Raw genomic sequence first — 11,923 nt, forward strand, 5'->3', positions numbered from 1 at the left:
ATTTCGAGAGATCGATCCCCCGTGCAAGAAAGGAATATCTCGAGTTTTGTCATACTACCTTATTTTCGAACGGCTGCGATCAGTTTTGTAATGGACAAGGCGGACTTCAATTGAATTTAAAAGTTCATCCGGTTAATTTACTGTAGACAAAGGTTGTCAATAGTGTATAATGAAACTAAATAAATTATTTTATATATTATTTTAAATATCAGTATTTGATATTTATCCAAATATCTAATGAGATAAAAAAATTATTTTTTTTAATAAATAGCATAAGCAAAATCGCTTAAACAGGAATAATTGGCACCTTAATAAAAGCGTAATCGAACAAACGCTTAAGTAAGTCGGTCAGACGAGTCTCACGTTAAAACCGAGGGATGAAGCATGTCGTCGTAAAGACCGGCGGGGCTTGTGAGTGTTTTTTTAATCGGGAATGGAATTTTGAAAAATTAGACGGCGACGCCAAGTAAGCAGCGAATCACGGGAGACCACGCGGGACCGGAGCACATTTATTACTCTCACGAGTAACAGAGTCAGATTGTCAATGTCGGTGACTCGATGACATTTTTGGTCCGATTGAGACGACTGTGCCGGGTCTCGGTTTCGCCTAGTCAGATGAAAGTAAAGTGAAGGCAACCCGGTCCAAGTGGAGACTCGAGCGTGTTGACTGACCAAACTACGAACGGGTCTATTAATGCAAGTTGTTGGGAAGTAGAAACCCGGTTGGGTCACGGAAAGAGACAGCCAAGCGTATGGGAGGCGGAATTTGAGCGGACGCTTTCGAAGGAGCAGCTTCAGTTATCTTGCTTCTTAAGTTCCAAGGCTCTCGCGTGGAAATCCATCTGGCAAATACTTTCTCCGTATAATGCATTTACAGATGTTTCAACAATTCTTGGAAACATTAAAAGGACAAAGAATTTAGGCAGTCATATGTGAAACTTCTCGTCTGTGACAAGAGAAGGCGTTCAGATAAATTCTATAGGCTTACGGGTTGAGATCCCTTATTGCAAATTGATTAGCTTCCGCAAGCTGCCTCTAGATTTCTCTCCTTTGTAACACTACAGCTACTTCAACCTATAAAGTCCTCTCCCTTGAGCTCACTAGCATTCCCTTGATACAACCAGTCGAATTCAGCAAACCTGGCTTCACAAGACTCAACAACACAAAATGATATACATGTGATAAACACAACAGTTGAGACCAAACTTACAAAACAATCGGACCCTCTGGACATCTAAATTTTGTCTAAATCCATAATACCAAGCAACCAGTTTGATAAGTACTTTCAGTCTCTGTCATCTACACAATGAGTAAGAAGCCCAAGTTAAAAACTCAATCATAAGTCAAATAAAACTTCCAAGTTCAAAATTCAATCAATAACCATTTAAGGGAGATTTAATTGCAAACCTGAAATTAACCAAAATGAGCCAGACTATGGTCATCAGCTTGTTGACACTAGGAGCGCCAAGGTGTTCATAACCTATCGACTTCAACCTATTTCTAATCACCTTTGAAGCAGTCAAATGACTGCATCCATAGGCGGCCTGTACAGATGGATGTATGGGATCAACAGTGATAACACAAACTCAACCACCAAAATGCTATCCACCTTAAGGTGTAACCATTAGTTTCACCAAGCAGAGGTGTATGGTTTTCTAGAAAAGCTCTCAAACTGTCTTAGGACACAGACACAGCACAATTTTTGAAAGCTCCACTGAAACATAAAAATCAAACAGATTTCAATTGCATCCTGATCAGAGTTTTAGATCAACATCCTTTTTTCTTTCCAGCAATTAAATCAAGAAGGCACTCCATCCACTCATTATTGCCTCAACTCACCACAGGGTTTTTACTTCTTGTTCATCTTCTCAGAAAGAAAGCTCATGCTGCTACATTCTTTCCTTCTATTTCTAACAAATATTTGGACAAAATGTCAAAATAAGCCAGTTATTAAAATGATGAAGGAATATATTGTGAAAACTGGCAACCAAGTGTCAGAGCGAGAATTATGCAGAGTTTGTTAGTTTGTTACAAGTTAGTGGAATTTTGTTATTTTTGTTATTTTTTCCCTTATTTTCTGGATGAGCTGGATCTTCTACATTGTTCTAGCCTTCCTATTTAAGTTTCTCTTGTATGAACAGTTGGGGTATCGAATCAATGAATTAGTTTTCTTCCTCTCTCAGGCCTTGTAGCCTTTCTTGCTATTTTCTAGTTTTACAGTCTGTTTATCAGCCTTGCACTTATTTTCTAATACCAGTCAAAAGAAAACTCACACTGAACACAATGAATTAAATCAAAGAATGTAAGTGGGATTTCATGAAAATCTAATGATAATTAGTCCAATATTTACCAATTTCAACTTTCACAATCGTATATTATTTAACTTTAAAAATAAAAAAAATAAAGACATTCTTATCTTATTCATGTCATACAATTCATGTCCACCTCATAAGCCAAACATTGTTAATCGAATCCACAAAATTCCGATCATCAAATAAGTCTTTCCCTTTCTCAAGGAATCAGTAACTATGTGTTTAATGTATTATTCATAAAATGGATTGACCTTCCATTTTTTTATCATTGATCTGTCAACCTCCTGCACATAATATAGGCCCTATGTGTCTGCTCAATAAAAGAACATCTGCATTCAGGGGGTACAGATTATCTTTTGGTGCATTACAGTTAACTTTAGCTCAAAGATAGTACAAAGGAAAGGAGAAGAAAACCTCAAGCTCATTATACAAGTGGAAGAACTTACCCACAGCTAACCCCATATCCAGATCGAAATGCAACATTTTTTTTATAAAAATGAAAATGCAATTTATTGCATACCAGGCTTCTTATTTGATTCCTAGTTGGATGGAATAAATAGAACTATGAGCTTAATTTTATATGGCATGTTTTGCCATTGCTGTCAAAGTTATGATTCAGAAAGTGAAATGCAGATCATGTTCAAAAAGTCACCAATTAGTTGCACTGTCTCTCAAGGAATAATAATAAGAATGAAGTTGAAGTTGCTCATCGTGTTCTGGATGGTTTAAGCCATTCTCTCTGCAGTGATTGTTGATGTTCAGATGAGGGAATTGGCTTGTGCAGAAAGCAAAAATGCCATCCTCTTAGAAAGACTAACATAATCATCCAAAGCAAGTTGCTTTTACATCTGCAGTGTTGGATTGATGAAAAAAACTTAGCAGAAGCAGGAATAGTAGTTCAATTCATTGGGTAAGAGTATGGAAGATTATTGACAGCATAACCATCTGAGGATTTTTATTAATCTGTTCCAACAAGTCATTAGAAAAATTGCAAGTATTGTACCACACTCATTCCATTTAGTTAGAAAGAAGTCAGCATTCCATGTGATGTAGGTTAACTTAAAAGTATAAAATTTCCCAATCTACACGGCTACCCATTTTAACTGTCAGTGCCATGTTTCCAGTGGGTTGGGCTTTGGAGCAACATTGTAATCTTGGCTGAATACCTTTTCATTTTTCATATTTTTTTTCTTTATTGAGTCATGCTGACTGAATATCTTTGGTTCCAACTCTACATTTGATATTTGATTTTATAATTTTATTTGATTTTTTTTTTTTTTTTGTGGATTGGACATTTGGCTTAATGGCCGCAAGGGGGGCTTTTGTGTTCAAAAGTCATTATGCGTGTGCAATCAACAGTAAGGGCATGTTTGGAAACCACAGAGAAGAAAAGAAAAGAAAAATAAATGGGAGAGAAGGTCTTTTTCCAGTATTTGTTAGCACAAATTTTCGAAGAGAAAAGAAAATCTGAGAGAAACTTACCTTCTCTCTTAGTTGATAGACTTCCTCTCAAATAAACATGGCATTTGGAGAGAAAAGAAAAAAAATGAGAAATAAGAGAGAAAATTTTAATCATCAAAATTTTAAAATATTGCTCAATTTTCTTTTCTTTTACATTTTCTGTGTACATCCAAACAAGAGAAACTATATTTATCTCCCATTTTCTCTCTTATTTTCCATGGGAAACAAGAAAAAAACTCTTTCCATTTCTTTTCTTTTCTCTCCACTTTTTGTGTTCCAAACACAATCTAAAAGAAATACTTTTTCTTAGTGATGTGTACCATTAAAATGTTCCATTATCAGTAAATTCTCAAATAAAATCGTAAAAAAAAAAAAAAAAAAAACCCCGCAGACTTCTCTCTTTTCTTTATATTTAGAAAGAGGAGAAACAGTCAACTAACCGTTGCAGAAGAGAGATGGCTTCATCGAGGACATTGTATCTTTTGCATCACTAGTCTTGGCCACTTGCAGACCCTCGCATGTCATTGTGCCATGTATATCGCATACCACCCTCCCGACCCATGTCAACACCACCAGCTCCAGATGATGAAAATTTGCTCTGTTTTATATGAGAAAGAGATGGATGTGGAAGCGGAACTGGCAGGGGCATTGGCGCCTGCAGAGCCTTGCCATCACTGTACTCTGCAGACCCACTTCCCGTTGAAGCATCCGGCCCTGCTTTACCTCCTCCAGGGAACCAACCATAATCACCGTGATAGTAGGATGGTGTCCCCTGACACTGGGGACCAGGGCCACCAGGCTTAGTGTCTGTCATCGAGTTCCCGTAAACCCCAGTCAGCCCCTGACCTGCCGCAGCTAAAGAATCAGACGGAGGCATTTGAGTTACACCAACGCCATAAGGAGGAGCATGGTAGCCAAATGGCATCACCAAAGGAGGACCAGAAAGGTTCATATTTGCAGGTCCTAAAATATTTGGGGGCTGCGGTTGTTGCTGATGAGAAATCATAAGAGGGTACTCTGGAAGCGAAGAAGATTCTTGCAGAACTCCCGGATGTTTGTCTGGAAACCGATCAGCATTTCTCCCGTAATGGCCAGCAGTGCCTCCCTGCTGGTATTCAACACTCTGATGTTGAGGAAACCAGTTGTGGTTGAAGGGCGGCTGCCGATCAAAGCCTGGTTGATATTGGTGGTTCTCATTACGCTGCAGCTCAGAAGGCAAAGGTTGGTTCGAATGTCGACCATAAAACGTGGGGTTTGGCAGAGGCACCCCTCCCGCCGCAGGCGGTTCTCTGGGGCTGGACTGGTGGTACCTACGAGTCTTGTCCTCGTAAGTATGCTGAGAATTGGCAGTGGGCGAAAAAACGGCCTGCCTGGGTTGTGAATCACCGGGAAGAAGAGGAGGCTGCTGCTGTAGTTTACTATGGAGAGTATCAGAAACAGGCAACTCAGTGTCGTTCCCTTCCTTGTCAATGGCAGCCGCCTTGGATCGTTGCAGGAGATGGGCATGGTTTTGGTGGATATGGGCTTCGAAATCCGACTTATTTGGGAAGGACTTGAGGCAATGGGGTGCTGCACAGATAAAAATTCCTTCCAGCATTTTAATCGTCTGAATCTTCTGAATCCGCTCGTCGCAAAGGTAACAGCTCGAATCGGTACGAGCGCAAGCCAAACAAAAGGCATGCTCGCAAGGGCTGAGGCGCCCATAGATGGCGATCGGAAAATCACAACGGACACAGAAATGCACACGCTCGCCGAGGAGACGGCGGGACTTGCGGCCGACAATCTTGACGACGGCGGCGTTGGTCGGGACGGAACCGAGGCTCTTACCGACGGGGAGATCGGCAATGATGAGGTGATCAGGGCAGGAAACGGTGACGGTGTCGATGGCAAAGGGTTTGGCGCCAGCTCCCCCATCCTCAGACGACGTACCCCCTCTGATCAGACGGATTTGAAGCATCTGGCTTTTATTCAGACGAAACTAACAAAAGGCGTTGTTAAAAACCCTAGATGCGAGAAGGAGAGGAGAAGATGGAAGAGTAAAAGCGACCCTTCAGCGGTACGGTCACCACTCACCAAGATCCCCGACTCTTCCACGCTCACCACTCGCGGAGGCGCTGAAACTAGACTATCGCAATCAAACTCTATCGAAATTTTCAGTAGTGGGACGGACGGCTTAAACTGGGAAGGCGTTTCCGGAACACGAATGGGTTATGACTTATGACTAGTGTTTCTAATAATTAAATGAAACGTAAGAGTTTACAAATATTCAGTTCCCATTAGTGTTCCGAGCTACTTGAGATACAAGTGAGGCTTTCCCTAAATTTCTCAGATTAAATGCATCTTCCAAACGAAAGAACAAGGAAAAAAGAAAAAACTTTATAAATATATCTATCTTTTCTAAGCTACAAAATTAGAGGGATTGATAGAGCGACGTGCAGCTCTGCTCTTTTCCTCTTGTTATTCATCTTTCCACTACGTTGCATGACACCAAGGTTCAACTCAAACAGATGCTACCTGCTTTTGAGCAAAAGCCACTCCCTTCTCAATGCTCGCCTTTAGCTCTGGCTTCATTGCTTCGAGAGCTTTTGCCTCGTATTCAGTTAATCCCTGCAAATCAGCAGATATTATTGCTTCCACCCCTTTCCTTCCTAGCTTAATTCTGGATGCTAAGAAAGGAAGCTCAGTCAGATCGGACTGGACATACGAGCACTCGTACACATCTGCGTCTCCATCCAATGCCCTGAGAGAAGATTCCACAAATCTCGCTGCTGCATATGCCATGGACAATGTAGCTGATCCTGCACCTGCTTTTGCCTCCACAACTTCCGTCCCAGCATTCTGAATCCTCACAGTGAGCTCTTTCACTTCTTCATCAGTAAAGGTAACAGATGGTTTTGTCTTTGACAGCAATGGCAAAATGGTGACTCCTGCATGCCCCCCCACAACAGGAACGTCAACATCAATGAGCTTTAGGTTCTTCTTCTGAGCAACAAAGGTGTTGGCCCTAACCACATCAAGCGTAGTAACACCAAAAAGCTTCTTTGGGTCGTATACACCCTTCTGCTTCAGGACCTCAGCTGCTATGGGCACTGTGGAATTGACTGGGTTACTAATGATCTGGATGAAGGCATCAGGGCAATTATCTGCCACTGCCTCGACCAAGGTCCTCACTATGTTAGCATTGATGTTGAAAAGGTCATCTCTAGTCATGCCAGGCTTCCTCGGAACGCCTGCTGGAATGACCACAACATCCACTTCTTTCAATGATTTTGCTAATTCAGCAGGACCAGTGAAATCAAGGACTTCAGAAGGTGTATTGCAATGGCTGAGATCAGCAGCAACACCTTTAACATTTGCAATATCATAAAGATGGAGAGCTGAAACCAACGGTGACATTTTGATCAGAAGAGCAAGGGGTTGTCCAATCCCACCTGCAGCACCTAGAATGGCCACTTTGAAAGCTGAAGCTCGAGGCTGCAAATGATAGTCAAATGTGTGATTTTGTTTTGAAGATGTCACAACAATGGATTGTCGGAGTGCAGCACAGCTCTCCTTTCCCAAGAAGGACATCTCTGACTCACAGTTCACACTTGTCGCTGCCTTAAGTCCACTGAAATTCCTAAAATAATTGGGTGAGCTGCACCTCATTTTATGTGGCTTGAGCTTGACCCCTGAGGACTTGGAAGAATGAGAAGTGAGTGACCCAATAGCAAAGGTGATTGCTGTAGTTGTGGCCATTTTCCCTACAGCAGATAAATTAGGAATATGGAAGCCCTTGCTACGGTCTGTAAAAATTAAAAAAAGACAAAAAGCAGTTCAACCAGTCAAAAATCCCTCTCTTATGAAATAAAGTAAGCAATGCTATAAGATACTGATTATGATCCCAATCATGAAGCTATGTGGATTCTACGATATTTTTGTGATAACCTCATTAAAACACACAATCCAGGCTAGCATTTATTCTTACACAAATCTAACAAAATTTATATAGATAACCTGAGAGAAATAACATCCAAACCAAACACAAATAAATACAAAAGGCAAATTAGAGCTTGTTGATCACAATTTCTAGTTACCATGATAGAATTAATAAAGGAAATTTGGTGCTCAATCTCAATGAATGTCAGTAGAATTTCAGTTTTAATGGTCTGAATAGATCACATAACCAAATTCATATTACATGGGATATTATAGTCAAACAAAAAAACAAGCTCAAGCAAATTCACTGTCACAGAATATAAAGTCAATAGAGATGCCAACGAGAAATTGATGAAATAAACAAGCTCAAACAAATTCACATTCATAGAATATAGAGTCAACAGAGAAGGTAATGAGAAATTGATGAAATAATTACATTTTAACGTCAAGAAGGAAAAAATATAAGCAAGCATACCTGCAGATACATCATTAGAGTAGGATATAAGTAGCAGGACGCCCATTTAACCAAGTTAATAACTACATTCTCTTTAACTTTTTTGAACATGGTCTAGATTCCATTTATGATCTCAAGCTGCTGAGAATGCAAAAATCTAAAGCTACTAAATATCATAACTAAGTCAAAACTTGTGAATTTGGCTGTCAGTCTCGAGATTTGTAAAGTCAGGGGCAAATTTAGACTGACAAAATGCTTGGAAAATCCGGGGGTTTTGAAATAGAGGATATATTTTGAAGATCAACTACAGGTTCAGAGAGAGAAGATTCTCCAAGAACTTCAACAAATAGAGCTTTAAATTTGGAAAATGAGAAGAGATGCTGAGCTCTAACGAACTAAAAATGCCATGTCATACAGAAACAAATATATATATATATATATTAAAAAAAGTATAAACATACATCCTCGGTTTCAGCAACCTATCTTTAAGTGTGAGAAAGAAATTCCAGCTTTAATGAGACTCAAAAATGCCAATCAATATCACCTCAAACAAATAATTAAAAAATGGAACAGTAGAATCTTTAAACACGCAGGTGTCATAGATCGAAACTGAAACAATATAGCAAAATAAAAATTACAAAACCTCATTACATTATAGTGAATTTTTTTAGACAAGAAGGATAAAAATCTGAAAAAGACAAAATACAAAAAGTTTACACTTCTATTGAATTGTTTTGAGTGACTCGCCCTAGAGCAAGAACGGGCCAAAAAAGAACAAAATAATTGCTACACGAACTCATATTGAAGACGTCACTTCGTACAGCAAATCCTCTCATCTCCTAAATTTCTCATCATAATTAACTTCTACCTAAACAGCGATAATAAACAAGGTCTCCAAGAAGAAGAAGAAAGACAAGATCACACATACAGCTGCATTCTCCTATAGGAACAATAAAAACCAACAAATTCTGGATCTGCACCAACTGACTTCTATGAAACTACAGAAATTCAAGCTCCTCCACTACATAACCCACAACCACAAGAACAGGATGCAATGCCATAAGAAGCGAAAGGGGAACTCGTAATCTTCACCATAAACAAAGAAATAAACAAGAAATCTTACTAGATTATCTCGCCCTGGAAGGTGAAGAAGAAGACAATGTGGGATTAGGGCAAGGAAATGAGTAGTACCTGAATCTCAGGAGAGCAGTTTGAAAGCGTTTGGTGTCTTTGCCTTATTCTGCTCCGCGACGGACCCGTCAATGTCGCGTATGAACGGGGCCCAATTGTCCGAACTGTCACAACGGGATATTCTACCTGCGCCTTCGGCCCCTTACTAGTCCCTGATCCGACAGGCTGCACTCCGTTACGGGCCTCATGTGGCCGCTTCAAGTTCATAGAGGAAATTTTTTTTTTTTTTTTTTTTTTTGCTTTTTCTTTCGTTAGATTGACGTTGGATTATCTCATTGAAGTCATGAGTTAGGTTCCCTTATTTTAGTGGACACCGGGGCTAACAGGCAGCAAAAGTCCTTAAAACATAGGACCACATAGACTTGTCCTCCTTGTAAGCAATATGACCTATTTTTCTATGGTATTTTATCCCCATTGGTGTCAAGTCATCCTCATTGATGTGAAGTCAACCTTAAGTTTTAGTCACCGGTCAATGCCTCTCTTGGGATGCAAGCGGGAATATCTCATAAGGGTATATTCGGATCTTTAATCGGAGTCGGGGTAAGTAGTCGGATCCTTAATCGAATCTTTGTATTGAACCCGGGTTGGACCATAATTTTTAGGGTTAGGGTTTGTTTTATTTTGAGCTGCAACCCAAGCTTGTCGAGGGCTTTGAGTTTGTTTAAAAGGTTTTTTAGTGTTTAGGGATAGAGGTTGTTGAATATTGAAATTATAAATCGATTTAGAGAAGTTTTCTCTACGATTTTAGGGTGGATTTCTTGCGTTCTTCCCGTGATTCTCAATTTGATCCGCCTACAGGATAATCATTATCATGACCGGCGTCAGTTGGTATCAGAGCTTTAGGTTGGGGAAGAAGTTAGGTCTCGCCAGAGACGCTGCAGCAAGCAGTTAAAGGGTCGACAAAGACGACGTCGTCGCCGTTGAGCTACCGCTCAACGTTGCTGCCGAAAAAACTCGAGATTCGGCCGAGCAGTTACAGAAACAGAGCAGTGACTCTGGATTTGCCGGAAGATAGGGATTCGGCAGGGAAATGGTTCGGCATCGACGTCGTCACTGTCGGAACTGTCGTGCGACGTTGTCGTCGCCGTAGTCGGATCTGCCGTCGACGGAGCTGGACAAATAGATAAGGTTCGGAACTTACCGAAAACAGAAGACCAAAATAGGGGTTTCGTCCGAGACCTCGCGCAAGACGTCAGCTCAGGGAGAGGGTTCGCGTTGCCAGAGACAACGGCCGAAGAGGACCACCGAAGCGTAACGAGTTCGGGACAGAGGGCTTTGAAAGCCCGAGTTCAAAAAAAATAAATTTGAGCTTCGAAATCCCGATTTCGGGAGGCATTTCATCAGCATGGAGGTATTTCCCATTTGGGGAAAACCCTAAGTTATTATTATTTTTTCAATAAAAAAATAAAAAATTGTCTTCCATGGCTGGTGGTCATGGTCGTAGCCGTAATGTTCAAGCGGTGATACTTGAAGATTTGCAGAGGCAAGTCGCAGAGTTAACCCAGCGTCTAACGATGCAGAATTTCGGTTCTCGTGAGATGAAAGATCACGATTTTGATGTCAGGTTCGAAAACCCATATCGCCATCCTGCTCGATTCGGGGATCAACCTATAGACCTTGGTGTCAGAGTAACGTTACCCGAGTTTTTTGGTACATTACAGGCCAGAGGATTCATTGACTGGTTACTTGCCAATGAGGAGCTTGGTGACCTTGTGTATGATGATGATGATGTTGAGGAAGACGTGATCAATGAGATTGAGGAGTTTGGTGACCCTGTGTATGATGATGATGATGTTGCGGAAGATGTGGTCGATGTGATTGAGGAACTTGTTGACTATGTGTATGATGATGATGATGAAGGAGATATGTTGTGTGGTGATGGCCATGCAACTCTAGTTGTTTGTCAGAGTCTGGTGCCTTTCCAGGGGGCTTCAGAGGATAATTGGATGCGGACCAATATTTTCCACACGACCTGCATAGTTGCAGATACAGTCTGCAATATGCTCATTGACAGTGGTATTTGTGCAAATGTTGTCTCCGACGAGCCTGTCCAGCAATTGCAGTTGACGACAGATCGGCATCCCCAACCATACAACTTGTCGTGGCTAACTCACGACAATGAGGTACCGGTAGATAGGCGCTGCCTCATCTCTTTTTCCATGGGCCAAAAATATTTTGATCATGCTTGGTGTGACGTTGCCTCTATGGATGTTTGTCATGTATTGTTAGGCGGCCCTTGGCAATATGATCACCGTGTTATTCATGATGGGTGGAAGAATACCTATTCCCTGAGCATCAAAGGGAAGAAGGTTGTGTTGACACCTCGTCAGGCACGACCCACTCCTACTCTGCTAGTTGGTATTACTAACCTGCTTTCACTGTCCAGCGAGCTTGCGCATGTAGACGTAGCGGAGGATCGTCCTCCTGGACTGCCGCCTGAGCAGGCAAAGTTGGCCATTCCCAAGCGTCATTTGAGGACTTCTGATGTTTTTCATGTCCTACCCTTGTGTCCTTGTTTTTTGGGTTCCGCTGAAGCTATTATGAACTCGAGGGCGAGTTCTTTTCAACCCGAGGAGACTGATGCAGG

General features: G+C 41.1%; 2 protein-coding genes across 6 annotated transcripts; both read right to left on the reverse strand.

The window, feature by feature from the left end:
- Positions 1 to 862: 862 nt before the first annotated feature.
- LOC137940303 (E3 ubiquitin-protein ligase HAKAI homolog) lies at positions 863 to 6,039 on the reverse strand. 3 transcript variants are annotated; one of them, XM_068785280.1, is made up of 4 exons: positions 4,214 to 6,039; positions 1,408 to 3,160; positions 1,211 to 1,299; positions 863 to 1,110 (listed from the first exon to the last, which is right to left on the reverse strand). In XM_068785280.1, the coding sequence occupies exon 1, from the start codon at positions 5,728 to 5,730 to the stop codon at positions 4,264 to 4,266; it is 1,467 nt and encodes a 488-aa protein (XP_068641381.1). In that variant the 5' UTR covers positions 5,731 to 6,039; the 3' UTR covers positions 863 to 1,110; positions 1,211 to 1,299; positions 1,408 to 3,160; positions 4,214 to 4,263. The 3 variants fall into 3 exon arrangements, with proteins under 3 accessions (XP_068641381.1, XP_068641382.1, XP_068641380.1); XM_068785281.1 differs by having other exon boundaries at positions 863 to 1,299; positions 1,408 to 1,544; XM_068785279.1 differs by having other exon boundaries at positions 863 to 1,299.
- Positions 6,040 to 6,133: 94 nt separating this feature from the next.
- Positions 6,134 to 9,483, reverse strand: LOC137940304 (malate dehydrogenase, chloroplastic-like). 3 transcript variants are annotated; one of them, XM_068785284.1, is made up of 2 exons: positions 9,337 to 9,483; positions 6,134 to 7,558 (listed from the first exon to the last, which is right to left on the reverse strand). In XM_068785284.1, the coding sequence occupies exon 2, from the start codon at positions 7,509 to 7,511 to the stop codon at positions 6,273 to 6,275; it is 1,239 nt and encodes a 412-aa protein (XP_068641385.1). In that variant the 5' UTR covers positions 7,512 to 7,558; positions 9,337 to 9,483; the 3' UTR covers positions 6,134 to 6,272. The 3 variants fall into 3 exon arrangements, with proteins under 3 accessions (XP_068641385.1, XP_068641384.1, XP_068641386.1); XM_068785283.1 differs by having other exon boundaries at positions 9,269 to 9,347; XM_068785285.1 differs by lacking the exon at positions 9,337 to 9,483 and adding an exon at positions 9,109 to 9,242.
- Between the last annotated feature and the right edge of the window lie 2,440 nt (positions 9,484 to 11,923).

The sequence above is a fragment of the Aristolochia californica genome, unplaced genomic scaffold (genome assembly GCF_029961685.1).
Source record: "Aristolochia californica isolate CCGP_79_NKW_82.1479 unplaced genomic scaffold, dmAriCali1.0.hap1 SCAF_9, whole genome shotgun sequence".
Taxonomy (NCBI): Eukaryota; Viridiplantae; Streptophyta; class Magnoliopsida; order Piperales; family Aristolochiaceae; genus Aristolochia; species Aristolochia californica.

Bases quoted from the DNA above. Each gene is read 5' to 3' on its own strand.
- LOC137940303 (XM_068785281.1), bottom strand. From the start codon at position 5,730: ATGCTTCAAATCCGTCTGATCAGAGGGGGTACGTCGTCTGAGGATGGG.
- LOC137940304 (XM_068785284.1), bottom strand. From the start codon at position 7,511: ATGGCCACAACTACAGCAATCACCTTTGCTATTGGGTCACTCACTTCT.